Raw genomic sequence first — 16491 nt, 5'->3', positions numbered from 1 at the left:
ATTTAATAAAGTAAATAAATTAATTTACTTTATTCAAGCTTTTTGCTCGATTTTTTAGGTTTCTGTCAATTTTCCTCACCCCTAATTTAAAAAGGGAATTGGCAAAACCTCAAAATTGAATCAATTAATTTAATTGATCAATTGAAAATTCAAAAAAATATACACTACTTAATTCCTTTATAGAAAACAATAATTTGCACCTAGCAATGGTTCAATTCTCCTCATAAATCACAGCTGAGAAGAATACTTTAAATTGACAATTCAATTACTTTACGATCATCCATCTGTTTTAAGACCGAATCCATAGAGCTTTCCATCAACATTAGCTCCATACTCTTTTCTTAATTTTCTTCAAGGGCATGTGATAGCCTTAGTTATATGTCTTCCCCAGATACAAGAAAAAATAGTTGAACTGTTATTTTGTCAGTGTAAAATGTCAAAAGTCTTCATTCTCTAGAAAAGAACCCATCCTAGATTTATTGAATTTTTCCTGCAAACAAGTAAACAATACAAATGAAATTAGTTTAAAATGAGTCATTTCTTTTTTCCATTTTTCTTTCAAAGGAAAACCTTGAAACAACTCAAAAAAGTACATTGAACTTCATAAGATCCATTAATTTACAATCACCAAGGTGATGTCGACCTATATATAAAAAAATATTTCCATGTCAATCAAAAAAAATATCAATAGTCTCCAAAATCCTCCCAATCATATAAAGAGGATGACTCATAATTTAAAAACTCAATGTTCCTCTCTTTCCACAACACCCAAAAAATAAGCAAGGGAAATGAGACTCATGTTTTTTCTCTCCACTAATACCTTTCCAAACCTAAATCTTTTCCCTCCCCTAACAAACCTTTTCCTTTTCTATGTACCTAAGCATTCCACCGCAAGAAAATAAAAATCCCTAAAGAGATAGCTAATCAACATACGATTGTCTACTCCCCAGGATCAAAACACATAAAAGGTAGCCAACCACGAATTGAATCTTCCAGTTTCACAAACCACTAGCAGGAACCAATAATTGGCCCTTGGCAATGACGTTGCCTACAAAAGCATGATTATTTCAGTATTGATACTCCCAATTTACCCAATGGACAATTTCCCAGCAATAAGCAGTAATGTTTACCTTATGGCATTGCTAAGAAAAGAATGTAACCCAACCACTTTCAGCAGCAGCAAATTGGAAGGAATCAAATACAAGAATAGGAAGATACTCATAGGTGTACCTCCACTTTTTGGACAAACTGCAAGTTCATGCTGCGCAATGTATAGGCGTACACATAATATGCTTGCGAAGATCTTCTGGTAAGCTGTTTAGTCTACGTTGTGCCTGCACATTTTTTAATGTAGGTTGGCAAAGCAAAATAATAATAATAATAATAACTATGATAAGCATGTATTTTAACAATTAAAAACCTGCTAGAAAGCATGAGAAAGTGTGCATTACGTACATTCGGCATTCTACTGAGAAAGATTATAATCATCTGTACATGTTTTTTGGACGGCCAAATAGACAGATAGACATTGCTATTGTTGAAAAAAGTAATTGCATTTGCATGTCCATGCATTACTGGCCTGGTAGAAGAGAAGCTGCAACACCAACGAATATCATGAGGCTCCACTTGTAGCTTTTGAAAGGAAAGCAAAGAGGACACAATATCCATCAATCAGGAGCAAAAAAAAAACAAGTTATTTAGCCAAAAAAAAAAAAAGAACAACCAATATGTAGAAGAAATGGACAAAGCATATACCTCCCACAACAAATTATCACAGCCAGTACAATAACATTACGGAGTTCAGTAAGCAACTTTAACGCAGTGCAGCTAAGAATCTCTATACTCATTTGATCTATGTAAACTTCTCCGACTTGAATATCTGCATAACGTAGAGAAGGGTGTGATAGTTTTGCGCAAGATTTCCTCTGCATATAATTGATGTAAGACTTGGCATAAGGAGATTGATCTCAATGTTTTCGAGCTCGCCACAATTGTCTATTTCAAGGTGTTTGAGTATGAGAGCAGAAACATTCAAAACCTTCAGAAAAGACAGATTGCAATTCCACAATTGCACAGATTCCAAAACTGGACACGATGAGAATAACTCCCCTGACAAATCCTCCTCACCGGTAAAAAATGACACCGCCCAGACACAACTCTTTAAGACTGGGATGATAAATGGATGAGCGCAATCTGAGACTATAGCATTCCATGGAAAAAGAAAATCTTCTCAATGTTCTGGATGAAAAGACACAAGCCAAACCCTCTTTGTTCCCAAAAAAAGACCTTCAACAACAAGGTCTTCAACACTATGCTTCAAAGCAAAATCAATCCATTCGGCCTTTAAGATGATGAGTGCTCTTCCTCTACATAATTTTAATTTGATGGCTGCTATATCTGAATCATCATGATGCAATAACATCTGGTCTATGAATTCCACAAAACTGTCAGGTCCACTTTCAGCAGTAGCAAATTGGAAGGAATCAAATAAAAGAGTAGGAAGAGACTCATAGGTGTATCTCAACTTTTTGGACAATCTGCAAGTTCTTACTGAATATTGTATACGGAGCACACACATAATACGCTTGCGAAGATCTTCTGGTAAGCTGCTTAGTCTATCTTCATATTCTATGTTGACGTATTCCTTCTGAGACGAGTACATCACTTGTTCACCCAACATCTTCATACAAGAAAAGTCTCCTGAAGTCCGCAAATTCTATAATTTAGACATGTCAAAAAGAAATTATCATTAGCAGGACAAACAATTCCAATATTATGGTGACAAGCAATTTTCATATCACAATGAACCTAAAAGATGAACTTTTATGGCATTAGTTAAAAAAATGTGCACAATGGAATAGTAAATTTGTAGCATTTGCCAGGCAAGATCCTTTTATTTTGAAAGCAATACATTGGTGAGGAGGCAGGTACTTGTTTGACACTCTCTTCTGGATTTCCACAGTACTAGATACAGAGAGAGGGAGAGAAAATAAAACATTAGAAATAAAGAATAGGATACAAGTTGATTTTCAATTTTGTATCATTTCTTAGGCAGCATGCTATGGGGACAGAATTAAGAACATTCTGCACTAAGAACTAAATAATAAACTCACGCTATAGTTGGAACGAATTAAATATTTGTTGAATTTATTTGAAAGTTCACACTTAGTTTGACAATGGGATAATGAAAAAACAATTGAAAGCAAATAAAAGTTGACGTCCTAGCAAATTCCACGTAATATTAATACAATGAACTCTCGATTCTATAAATTTGGAATTCGAGATTGATTGTTCCAACTTCATACAAACTTCATGTAGATTCAATTATATCATTTAAATAGGATTTTGACCATTCCTTAATGAATCAAAGTGTGGTTTTCTAACAAGCTCCACAAGTGATGTTCTTTTGTTCCAAACATAACCCTAGGATTTACTTTCTATGTGACACCCTTCAAACCATTTGTCCCAACACAAAAATGTTGTAAAGACTCCCAAATAAAGAATCCCTCAACGCAATAAAGCTTGAAGAACTTCAATTGCTCTCTCACAATGAAAAGGACATTCATTACTTGCCAAAGAAGCTTATGACAAAAAAATACTTCAGGTTTGAATCCATTCTTGATCAAAGCAATTTCATTGAAAAGAAGCCTTTTATAAATGAACCACCAACTTAATTGCGCATCAAAAGCGTTAAATTGATTATCCAATATACACAAAAAGAGAACTTTTACTTGTATGTTTCCTCTCATTAATTATGCAATGTAAGAATATTAAAGCAAGACAATTCACAATGCCAAATAAAACAAATTAATTTTCCAGATTGTGATTTCTAAAGCCCACTAGCGAGCAACAAAGTAAAGCTCTAACAGAACAAGGCACAATATAGCTTATACAATTATGGTAGCGATATAAACAAGAATAATAGATGATATCTCGTTAAAAGAGTGGGAGAAAGTCAATTAATGAAAACATTCCATAACCCTAACCCACTCAACCCCAAGACGGAGAAATGATACAAAACCTAAAAAGAAAAAGGCTTAAGCCTATCAATGCCAAGAGAACAAAGTTCTGGAATTGAAGTTTAGGAACTCACAAACAATAGCGGCTAATAAATATGCATTGACTATGAACAGAATTGAAGTGTAGGAACTCACAGACATGAGAAAGTGGGCTGTACGTACATTCGGCATTCTACCGAGAAGGACTATAATAATCTGCATATGTTTCTTGGATGGCCAGACAGACAGATAGACATCACTCTAGTTGTGAAAAGTAATTGCGTTTGCATATGTCCATGAATTACTGGCCTTGTAGGAGAGAATCTGCCACACCAAGGACTATCATGATGTTACTTGTATTCTTTAAGGAAAAATAAGAGGATGCATTATCCATCAATAAAGTGTGCATGATCACGGTTACGGTATAGCATTTATAGGTGATACAACTGGATGCATTCCTGAGATCTACGTTTGTCAATGCAAAACGCAACTAAACCTAACCCTGAATTTTAACCAGCAGAAATGTCGAGATACTCGTCACAACCAATATTAACAAATGAGGCCAGATTGCAATAACTGCATTAAGTTATATTTATTTAGGTTTAATAATTACATACTTTTTTAAACAGTTAATCAATACATACCATCTACGAAGAAACATTGACGTCCACACAATTAGGAAAAAAAATGTCAGAATCTGCCATAGATACTCCACAAGAACCAAGTACAACCACAACATGCATAGATTAGTTTACTAAATTTATACAAGTTTACTAATATAAATCGATATACTAGTTTACTTGGGATACGTAACTGAAAATGACAGCTAGAAAGCTAGAGTACTAGAATTTAGTTCTAGTATCCATCCGTACTTCTTAACTGCTAAAAAGCCTCTAACCTGATATAATCAACAATTTAATTCCCATATATTATATGCAAACATAGGAATTGAGATTCACAATCCAATCAATCGTATATAACATACTCAAATTATTTAAACAATCAAGACCTTATTTAGACCCAAATTTGGCCGAAAAATAGAAAAACATATCTGGTTAACAAGGAAACAACTTATTAAAGGATGGAAAAAGAAACATCTAATCTAAATCCATACAGGCAATTGCACATCTAACAAAAAAAGCAACTGATTAATAATTTCGGGTAAGAAAACAGTATCCAAAGAATTAAAACTGAATCTTACTCTTTCATTTAACAGAAAATGTGTTGCAATAACCGCATTGTTAAATAAACAGAACCCCATAGCTTCATCTTCTTTGGCATGATGCCTTGGAGGTCTAACGACTGCAAAAGCAGAATCCAACTCCTTTTTGGCAACCCTCTCCGCTACCTATTGGATAAAACAACCATATGTAGCCTTTCAACTTTCAAATATAAATTGGCTTATAATGAGTAACAGAACTTTACCGAAAATTATTCTTGAAGTTAACAAGTTGGTCTGTTGATACCCAAACATTTGAAAGTTCAAACATACACACTGATAATGATAAACCTGATATCACACGCTAAAGAATCATTAAAAGTAAAGTAAATCGCAAAATAATTAATCCCTTAGATATTATAGCTTAACGGAGTATAATTTTTGTATTTTCGGAGAACTAGGGTTATGGATTCTTGATACAAAATATTTTTCATCCTCCGTTTTCTTAATTTTTTTATTAATTGGTATTGGAACTCGTTATCCCTACAACAGAACATATGAACAAAAACAAAATGCTGTATTTATCACCGAAAACAACTGTTGAGCATTTTGCTAAAGAAATAGATTAAGTAACATTCATGTTATGCTTTTTCTTTCAAAAGATATGTTTTTGAATCCGAAAAGTTTAAGATGTGACTCGGTCAAAGATCAAAATAGAAAAACAGCACAACAAGACCGTTAAGAACCACTACGAAATTGCTTGTTTATTACCTCGATGACAGAGCCGGCAAGAAGAAGGAAATAGAAGAATCCCCTGCAGCGGCTGAAGAGGTGAGGCCATGGAATCTGAGAACCAGGAGGTCAGCGTGTAAGGCATCGATTGGTGGAGTGGGAAACACCCACCAGAATGTCGACTGCAGCAGCAACAACAATTATGGATTGAGGATTAAGGAAAGGAGAGTGAATTCTTGGCGGATGAAGAGTGAGGTAATGAAGTCGCGTAGAACGATGGAAAGAGGAGGACTGTCAGAAAATAATGAGAGGGTGAAGTTCTGTTACCACTAACGAATAAGGAAATCGACAAGGCTTCTCCGGAGTTGGTATTTCCTGGGTTGTGGTCAACGGAGGTTACAGTTGATACCTACAATGTGGAGATCGCCGAAAAGGAGGCTCAACCAAGAGACGAAGCAAGATTATTTTGGTTTTGGTTAATTACTGATTCGACAGAAGGACTGCATCTTCATGATGCGTGATGCTTCCTTCATCTTCGTTGTCGTCGTCGTCGTCGTCGTCGTCTTCTTTCTCTAGCTGTTTCGCAACAGGTTTCACAGCATCCATCTCTGTTGTAAGATTGTATGAAACCACAGCTACATGCAGACTTACTGGGAAGCGGCGCGTTCTATCCCTTGGGGTTAAAGACGAATTTATAAACCCTACCTCCCAAAACACCAAGAAGATGAATATATACCCAACAAGGCCGGCTTGTTCTTCTCTCTTGCATAATCCCCTGATCCAATTGTTCTTCATTTGGGTTCGGCCCTTTCAATCTTAAATCAATTGTAAGTTTTTATTAAATCCAACTCTTACCCATTTTCCTCTCTTCCACCAAAAACAACATTTTATAAAATTATTTTTGTGTCTAATACACATTCGGTTTTGATTGGATGTTAAACTCATTTATATGAGAAGTTTGTTTTCCACTGTTAATGTACGGATCTGTTAAAAAAAGATTACAATTTTTGAAATTTGAATCAATTTTTTTCGGTCTATAGTATCACATTTAATATTTTTAAATAAATATATTATTATGAGCCAATATAACCCTATATATTATACGACATATAAACTATTATAAAATATTTTATCATAATTAAATTAACTTTTTAGTTGTATTAAATATCAATAATTAAATAACATATAATAATTAAATAATATAATGTGTCACCTTTAAAACTCATTATATTAATATAATAATATCAATTATTATTTATAAATGATGAATTTTTAAATATTAACTGGTGTTAGTCAAATCATGATTAATTTTAGTAATAATTAAAGTGAAATTAATGTGTGTATACACATAATTATAAAAAAATTTATAACGAATTAAAAAATTCTGTCATCAAAATAAATTTTTATTCATTTTTTAATTTTCATAATAATTTAATACTTTTATCCTTTCTTATAATAGTTAAATAATCAATAACAAAAATAGAAACATCGTTCTTTAATACCAAATAATTAAATACATAAATAATATTTTTTAAAAAAAATTATTATAATTGTGCAATTTAAGCACATGAATTTGTCAAAAATAACATTATTGATTGTGAATCAATTAAATTTGGTTGATAAACAAAAAATTCAAAAATTAAATCTTATTGGCCGTATTGTTTATGATGTTTTATTTTAGTTATTAAATATTTTTTATTCTCGTTAAATTGATTACTATCTAAAAATACAAATTTTTCTGGAGTCAAAAAGTTTTCTTTTACATAACTTAATTTGTCTCGTATCATAAGTCATTGATCAAAGGTAAAAAATATGAGAGACCCAAATATATATACATATATAGATGATTTTATTATAATTTTGTCATGTTTAAATATAATATTAATTAAGCAATTCGAATTACTTACCAAAAAAAAAATTATTTATTTAATATCAAATTTAACTATAAAGACAATTAGATCATCAATCAATTTGTAAAATAATTTTTACTCATATCAAGGAATTTCCTATATATCAGCACTAGTAAGAAGATGATAATTTTGTACAATGCAATTAAGAGCTATAATTTTCATTCAATTCAATTAAGATAAGTACCATATAATTTAATAAAAGCTGATAAACTAGATTAACAAAAGTTTATCAGAGAATAATCTCTTAAGTTTTTTTGAAGTTTTAATAATTATATTACTCGTATCTAAAAAGATTAACACAACAAATAAAAATACGTTTTGTATAATTGTTTCCATAAAATATTTATCTATCTATTAAATAGAGTATTTACTAATTTCATTTAAAGGTCGAACTATCATTAATTATTAGTCAATATAGCAATGACACGACAATGTAAGTCTCTATAAATATAAAATTAAAGAGCTACCTTGTTGTTTTGTTAATGTAAAACATCAATCGTCTTTATTGTTTAGACATTAATCATTCATAGATTTATTAATTTTTTCTATAATTGGGTAAACAGAAAAGTTGGAATAAATTAATTATAAATATATATATTTTTTTTCATCCATAAAATTTTAGAGCAAGTGAAAATAAAATGTACGTTAAAACAGGAAACTTGTTGAAGCTTAACATTTGTACAAAATTCTTAAAAAGAACACCTGATCATAGACATTATGAATAAATTTTTGTACGAAAGAGATAAATTTAGCATCGTGATTATGCGCGTAAGTAATTCGCGCTGAATGTAATAACAAATTTTACAAATATAGTTAACTTAAATATATATTCACTTCTTGAAAAATTACTAAAACATTAAAATATAATTTTATTTTTCAGTCTCACAAACACACTCATGAACCACATATAACAACTAATAAAACCAAACTGACGGAATTTATTCAATTGATTCAGTTAATAACAACAGACTTACCAATAAATAAATAAATTAATTTAAATTTTATAAACATATTAATATATTAAACTATTACACGTGCATTTGTAATTATTATTTTAATATATAATCATTATAATTATAATTATTGATTTCATATCAATATAATCATTAATTAGAAAAACAAAAAATAATATTAAATCAATTTGTTTATTAAAACGTGCACATACTCTGGCCAAGTTTGCTTTTGATTTTCCAAACTTTCATGTCTGGGAGACAATATTCCCCAGAATATGCATACTCTCAAGTTGTTTAATGAATTGGTTTCAAAAATAATAATAATCAATTTTCTTTTTTCTTTTTTTAACTGACTTAACCAACAAACTAATCTTTTCAATTACTTTGATCAATTTTTTTCTATTTCTAATTTAAGCAGGGCAGTTGGTCAAACCTCAAGTTTGAATCAATTAATTCCTGTAAAGAGAGAGGAATTCCCATAAATCAAAAGACAATCACAATAAAGAGGAATTCAATTACTTTACATCCAAAAGAAAAACAAAAAAAAAAAAAAAAAAAGCAAACAACACATCTCTATCCACAAAATGAACATCTACCACTTTAATACACAATCCATCTCTATAAAATTGATCATCTCATGTAAATATATTCCGTAACAACAGTTTTCTAAGCTCCGTTCCAAAGCGACTAATAACTATAACTATCTCGTTAAGCATGTATTTTAACAATTTAAAAACATGCTGTTCCTAGACAGCTAGTAGCTAATAAAAATGAGTTTAATATGAAGCAAATCGAAGGTTTAGTTAGGAACTCACAAGCACGAGAAAGTGCGCGTTACGTATGTTTGGATTGCTACCGAGAAAGATTATGATCATCTGTATATGTTTTTTGGCCAGCCAGACAGACATTGCTAAGGTTGCAAAAAGTTATTGCATTTGTACATGTCCATGAATTACTGGCCCTGTAGAAGAGAAGCCGCAACACCAAGGAATATCATGAGGATACTTGTATCTTTTGGAAGGAAAGCTAAGACGACGCAATATCAATCAATCAGGAGCCACACAAAAAAAAAAAAAAAAAAAAAAAAAAACCAATACTTACAAGAGTGGACAAAGCATATACCTCCCAAAACAAATTATCACAGCCAGTACATTAACATTCTGGAGTTCAGTAAGCAACTTCAACGCAACGCGGCTAAGAATATTTATACTCATCTTATCTCTGTAAACTTCTCCAACTTGAATATCTGCATAATGAAGAGAAGGGCTGTCCCTAATTTGATAGTTTTGCGCAAGATTTCCTCTGCATATAATTGATGTAAGACTTGGCATAAGGAGATTGATCTCAATGTTTTCGAGCTCGCCACAATTGTCTATTTCAAGGTGTTTGAGTATGAGAGCAGAAACATTCAAAACCTTCAGAAAAGACAGATTGCAATTCCACAATTGCACAGATTCCAAAACTGGACACGATGAGAATAACTCCCCTGACAAATCCTCCTCACCGGTAAAAAATGACACCGCCCAGACACAACTCTTTAAGACTGGGATGATAAATGGATGAGCGCAATGTGAGACTATAGCATTCCATGGAAAAAGAAAATCTTCTCAATTTTCTGGATGAAAAGACACAAGCCAAACCCTCTTTGTTCCCAAAAAAAGACCTTCAACAACAAGGTCTTCAACATTACGCTTCAAAGCGAAATCAATCCATTCGGCCTTTAAGATTATGAGTGCTCCTCCTCTACATAATTTTAATTTGATGGCTGCTATATCTGAATCATCATGATGCAATAACATCTGGTCTATGAATTCCACAAAACTGTCAGGTCCACTTTCAGCGGTAGCAAATTGGAAGGAATCGAATAAAAGAGTAGGAAGAGACTCATAGGTGTATCTCAACTTTTTGGACAATCTGCAAGTTCTTACTGAATATTGTATAGGGAGCACACACATAATACGCTTGCGAAGATCTTCTGTTAAGCTGCTTAGTCTATCTTCATATTCTATGTTGACGTATTCCTTCTGAGATGGGTACATCACTTGTTCACCCAACATCTTCATACAAGAAAAGTCTCCTGAAGTCCGCAAATTCTATAATTTAGACATGTCAAAAAGAAATTATCATTAGCAGGACAAACAATTCCAATATTGTGGTGACAAGCAATTTTCATATCACAATGAACCTAAAAGATGAACTTTTATGGCATTAGTTAAAAAAATGTGCACAATGGAATAGTAAATTTGTAGCATTTGCCAGGCAAGATCCTTTTATTTTGAAAGCAATACATTGGTGAGGAGGCAGGTACTTGTTTGACCCTCCCTTCTGGATTTCCACAGTACTAGATACAGAGAGAGGGAGAGAAAATAAAACATTAGAAATAAAGAATAGCATACAAGTTGATTTTCAATTTTGTATCATTTCTTAGGCAGCATGCTATAAGGACAGAATTAAGAACATTATGCACTAAGAACTAAATAATAAACTCACGCTGTAGTTGGAACGAATTAAATATTTGTTGAATTTATTTGAAATTCCACACTTAGTTTGACAATGGGATAATGAAAAAACTATTGAAAGCAAATAAAAGTTGACGTCCTAGGAAATTCCACGTAATATTAATACAATGAACTCTCGATTCTATAAATTTGTAATTCGAGATTGATTGTTCCAACTTCATACAAACTTCATGTAGATTCAATTATATCATTTAAATAGGATTTTGACTATTCCTTAATGAATCAAAGTGTGGTTTTCTAACAAGCTCCACAAGTGATGTTCTTTTGTTCCAAACATAACCCTAGGATTTACTTTCTATGTGACACCCTTCAAACCATTTGTCCCAACACAAAAATGTTGTAAAGACTCCCAAATAAAGAATCCCTCAACGCAATAAAGCTTGAAGAACTTCAATTGCTCTCTCACAATGAGAAGGACGTTCATTACTTGCCAAAGAAGCATATGACAAAAAAATACTTCAGGTTTGAATCCATTCTTGATCAAAGCAATTTCATTGAAAAGAAGCCTTTTATAAATGAACCACCAATGTAATTGCGCATCAAAAGCGTGAAATTGATTATCCAATATACACAAAAAGAGAACTTTTACTTGTATGTTTCCTCTCATTAATTATGCAATGTAAGAATATTAAAGCAAGACAATTCACAATGCCAAATAAAACAAATTAATTTTCCAGATCGTGATTTCTAAAGCCCACAAGCGAGCAACAAAGTAAAGCTCTAACAGAACAAGGCACAATATAGCTTATACAATTACGGTAGCGATATAAACAAGAATAATAGATGATATCTCGTTAAAAGAGTGGGAGAAAGTCAATTAATGAAAACATTCCATAACCCTAACCCACTCAACCCCAAGACGGAGAAATGATACAAAACCTAAACAGAAAAAGACTTAAGCCTATCAATGCCAAGAGAACAAAGTTCTGGAATTGAAGTTTAGGAACTCACAAACAATAGCGGCTAATAAATATGCATTGACTACGAACAGAATTGAAGTTTAGGAACTCACAGACATGAGAAAGTGGGCTGTACGTACATTCGGCATTCTACCGAGAAGGACTATAATAATCTGCATATGTTTCTTGGATGGCCAGACAGACAGATAGACATCACTCTAGTTGTGAAAAGTAATTGCGTTTGCGTATGTCCATGAATTACTGGCCTTGTAGGAGAGAATCTGCCACACCAAGGACTATCATGATGTTACTTGTATTCTTTAAAGGAAAAATACAAGGATGCATTATCCATCAATAAAGTGTGCATGATCACGGTTACGGTATAGCATTTATAGATGATACAACTCGATGCATTCCCGAGATCTACGTTTGTCAATGCAAAACGCAACTAAACCTAACCCTGAATTTTAACCAGCAGAAATGTCGAGATACTCGTCACAACCAATATTAACAAATGAGGCCAGATTGCAATAACTGCATTAAGTTATATTTATTTAGGTTTAATAATTACATACTTTTTTAAACAGTTAATCAATGCATACCATCTACGAAGAAACATTGACGTCCACACAATTAGGAAAAAAAATGTCAGAATCTGCCATAGATACTCCACAAGAACCAAGTATAACCACAACATGCATAGATTAGTTTACTAAATTTATACAAGTTTACTAATATAAATCGATATACTAGTTTACTTGGGATACGTAACTGAAAATGACAGCTAGAAAGCTAGAGTACTAGAATTTAGTTCTAGCATCCATCCGTACTTCTTAACTGCTAAAAAGCCTCTAACCTGATATAATCAACAATTTAATTCCCACATATTATATGCAAACATAGGAATCGAGATTCACAATCCAATCAATCGTATATAACATACTCAAATTATTTAAACAATCAAGACCTTATTTAGACCCAAATTTGGCCGAAAAATAGAAAAACATATATGGTTAACAAGGAAACAACTTATTAAAGGATGGAAAAAGAAACATCTAATCTAAATCCATACAGGCAATTGCACATCTAACAAAAAAAGCAACTGATTAATAATTTCGGGTAAGAAAACAGTATCCAAAGAATTAAAACTGAATCTTACTCTTTCATTTAACAGAAAATGTGTTGCAATAACCGCATTGTTAAATAAACAGAACCCCATAGCTTCATCTTCTTTGGCATGATGCCTTGGAGGTCTAACGACTGCAAAAGCAGAATCCAACTCCTTTTTGGCAACCCTCTCCGCTACCTATTGGATAAAACAACCATATGTAGCTTTTCAACTTTGAAATATAAATTGGCTTATAATGAGTAACAGAACTTTACCGAAAATTATTCTTGAAGTTAACAAGTTGGTCTGTTGATACCCAAACATTTGAAAGTTCAAACATACTGATAATGATAAACCTGATATCACACGCTAAAGAATCATTAAAAGTAAAGTAAATTGCAAAATAATTAATCCCTTAGATATTATAGCTTAACGGAGTATAATTTTTGTATTTTCGGAGAACTAGAGTTATGGATTCTTGATACACAATATTTTTCATCCTCCGTTTTCTTAATTTTTTTATTAATTGGTATTAGAACTCGTTAAACATATGAACAAAAACATAGGTCAACCAAATGCTGTATTTACAACCGAAAACAACTGTAGAGCATTTTGCTAAAGAAATAGATTAAGTAACATTCATGTTATACTTTTTCTTTCAAAAGATATGTTTTTGAATCGGAAAAGTTTAAGATGTGACTCGGTCAAAGATCAAAATGGAAAAACAGCACAACAAGACCGTTAAGAACCACTACGAAATTGCTTGTTTATTACCTCGATGACAGAGCCAGCAAGAAGAAGGAAGTAGAAGAATCCCCTGCAGCGGCTGAAGAGGTGAGGCCATGGAATCTGAGAACCAGAAGGTCAGCGTGTAAGGCATCGATTGGCGGAGTGGGAAACACCCACCAGAATGTCGACTGCAGCAGCAACAACAATAAAGGATTGAGGATTAAGGAAAGCAGAGTGAATTCTTGGCGGATGAAGAGTGAGGTAATGAAGTCGCCTAGAACGATGGAAAGAGGAGGACTGTCAGAAAAGAATGAGAGGGTGAAGTTCTGTTACCACTAACGAATAAGGACATCGACAAGGCTTCTCCGGAGTTGGTATTTCCTGGGTTGTGGTCACCGGAGGTTACGGTTGATGCCTATAAGGAGGAGATCGCTGAATAGGAGGGTCACCAAAGAGAAAAGAAGCAAGATTATTTTGTTTTGGTTAATTACTGATTCGACGGAAGGACTGCATCTTCATGATGCGTGATGCTTCCTTCATCTTCATCGTCGTCGTCGTCGTCGTCTTCTTTCTCTAGCTGTTTCGCAACAGGTTTCATAGCATCCATCTGTGTTGTAAGATTATATGAAACCACAGCCACGTTCAGACTTACTGGGAGGCGGCGCGTTCTATCCCTTGGGGTTAATGATGAATTTATAAACCCTACCTCCCAAGACACAAAGAAGATGAATATATATACTGATTGACAGGACCCAACAAGGCTGGCTCGTTCGTCTCTCTTGCATAATTCCCTGATCCAAATTGTTCTCCATTTGGGTTCGGCCCATTGAAGCAATCCAATTTTTTCTAATTATAATTATAAAATCATTTTTTTTTATAATTTCTTAATTTTCAATGAATTTTTTCTACTTATGATATTTGATCATATCAAATACTTTAAAATAATTTTTAAAATATTTTAAAGTATTATTTTACATTTACTTTTTAAATGCATTAAATTTCAACAATCACAGAAAAAATAATAATTAAATAATAGAAAAAGTTTATTGCGAAAACTCTTTATACTAATATAATAACACAAATCATCATTTAAAAAATGTTAGAATTTTAAATATATTCTATTATTGACCAAATCATGATTAAATTTGATAATAATTAAAATAAAATTAATAAATATATATAATCATAAATTTTTTTATAACCAATCAAAAAAACTATTATCATAATAAATTTTTATTTATTTTTTTATATTCATAATGATTTAATATTTTTAGTTTTGTTACAATAGTTAAATAATTAAGAATAAAAATACAAAAATCATACTTAGATGTTAAATAATTAAACATATAAATAATATTTAAACAAAGCTATTTCTAAAAGAGAATAATTTTACAATTTAAGCACACGAGTTGACTAAAAATAATATTGTTGAGTGTGGATCAATTAGATTTAGCCAATCAATTAAAAGTTCAAAAATTAAATTCAATTTTCCTCGGTAGAGACCTAAATATATATATGAATTTGTTAGAAACTTTTTTATGGTTAACTGGAGTCCTAATTAAGTAATTTTAATTATTTTATAAGAAATCTTACTTATTCAATATAAAATTTAACGTTAAAAATAATTCGATCACCAATTAGTTCACAAAAGTCTTCAACAATATCAATAGTCTCAATGTACACCAACATTATTAAGAAAATGATAAGTTTGCATAGTGTAACCAATAGTTATGATTTTCATTCAGTTCAATTGACATAAACATCGTAAGATTTGATAAACGTTAAAAACAACACTAGCAAAAGCCCTTCAAAGAGAAATATTTTAAATTCCTATAGTTTTGGCAATTCAATTATTCTATATCCAGAAGGATTAATGCAACAAAGAAAAATACGTTGTACATCTCTATCTCTATAAAATATATATATATATATTAATTTAATAGAGTAACTATAACTTTCATCAAAAAGTCAAACTATCCTTCATTATTAACCAATATAACATCGTTAATGTAAGTCTTCAAAAATACAAGACTGAAGAGTTAAGTTATATTCTTTTGTCAATGTCAAACACCAAGTTGTCTTAATCATTCATATATGAATTCTTCATAAATTTATTAATTTTTTATGTAACTAGGTAAATAGTAAAGATGAAATTAATTGAGAACAAGCCATCTATTTTTTTATTTTTCTTTTATTGAAAAAATCTTAGAACAATTAAAAAATAGATCTTGAAATAATTTGATGGCATTTAACTTGTTAAAGTATACTTTTGTACAAAATTTTTAAAAAGTGCAACTATTCGTGGACATTATATAGAAATTTTTTTACGAAAAAGATACATTAATACTGTAGCTACGCATCTATACATTTCACACAAAATGTAATAAAAATTCCTTAAAAAATATAGCTAACAGAACATATTGTTAGAATAATTTTTTTTTCAAATCCTCAGATCTGTAAAAGTTAAACATACATTTTCGTACT

At 31.6% G+C, this 16491-nt stretch overlaps 1 protein-coding gene and 2 long non-coding RNA genes across 7 annotated transcripts; all 3 read right to left on the bottom strand.

Annotated features, from left to right (window-relative positions):
- Nucleotides 1-98: 98 nt before the first annotated feature.
- On the bottom strand, nt 99-6684 carry LOC110824996 (uncharacterized). Its single transcript, XM_088207690.1, has 9 exons — nt 6391-6684; nt 6224-6298; nt 6061-6180; nt 5929-6003; nt 5200-5346; nt 1756-2716; nt 1456-1594; nt 1231-1334; nt 99-490 (listed from the first exon to the last, which is right to left on the bottom strand). The coding sequence occupies exons 1-6, from the start codon at nt 6682-6684 to the stop codon at nt 2231-2233; spliced, it is 1197 nt and encodes a 398-aa protein (XP_088063816.1). The 3' UTR covers nt 99-490; nt 1231-1334; nt 1456-1594; nt 1756-2230.
- Nucleotides 6685-9326: 2642 nt separating this feature from the next.
- On the bottom strand, nt 9327-10015 carry LOC148269168 (uncharacterized). Of its 2 annotated transcripts, none has more exons than XR_015818664.1 (2): nt 9875-10015; nt 9327-9778 (listed from the first exon to the last, which is right to left on the bottom strand). It is a non-coding gene; the product is annotated as an uncharacterized LOC148269168 (long non-coding RNA). The 2 variants fall into 2 exon arrangements; XR_015818665.1 differs by having other exon boundaries at nt 9854-9994.
- Nucleotides 10016-10102: 87 nt separating this feature from the next.
- LOC110810795 (uncharacterized) lies at nt 10103-14722 on the bottom strand. 4 transcript variants are annotated; one of them, XR_015818663.1, is made up of 6 exons: nt 14341-14722; nt 14053-14195; nt 13554-13647; nt 13330-13476; nt 12284-12451; nt 10103-10845 (listed from the first exon to the last, which is right to left on the bottom strand). It is a non-coding gene; the product is annotated as an uncharacterized LOC110810795 (long non-coding RNA). The 4 variants fall into 4 exon arrangements; XR_015818661.1 differs by having other exon boundaries at nt 12284-12466; nt 13554-13634; XR_015818659.1 differs by having other exon boundaries at nt 13554-13634; nt 14341-14721.
- Nucleotides 14723-16491: the final 1769 nt, after the last annotated feature.

Source organism: Carica papaya, chromosome 1 (assembly GCF_054855325.1).
Source record: "Carica papaya isolate Zhongbai chromosome 1, ASM5485532v1, whole genome shotgun sequence".
Lineage (NCBI taxonomy): Eukaryota > Viridiplantae > Streptophyta > Magnoliopsida > Brassicales > Caricaceae > Carica > Carica papaya.
Note: the sequence above shows the minus strand (reverse complement) of the source record. Positions and strands in the feature narration are given on the sequence as shown.

Coding starts and splice junctions, on each gene's coding strand:
- LOC110824996 (XM_088207690.1), bottom strand. CDS start 6,684: ATGAAGAACAATTGGATCAGGGGATTATGCAAGAGAGAAGAACAAGCC. Junction 5,347..5,928: donor TTGCCGGCTCTGTCATCGAG/GTAATAAACAAG, acceptor TTTATCCAATAG/GTAGCGGAGAGGGTTGCCAA. Junction 2,717..5,199: donor ATTTTCTGTTAAATGAAAGA/GTAAGATTCAGT, acceptor TCTAAATTATAG/AATTTGCGGACTTCAGGAGA.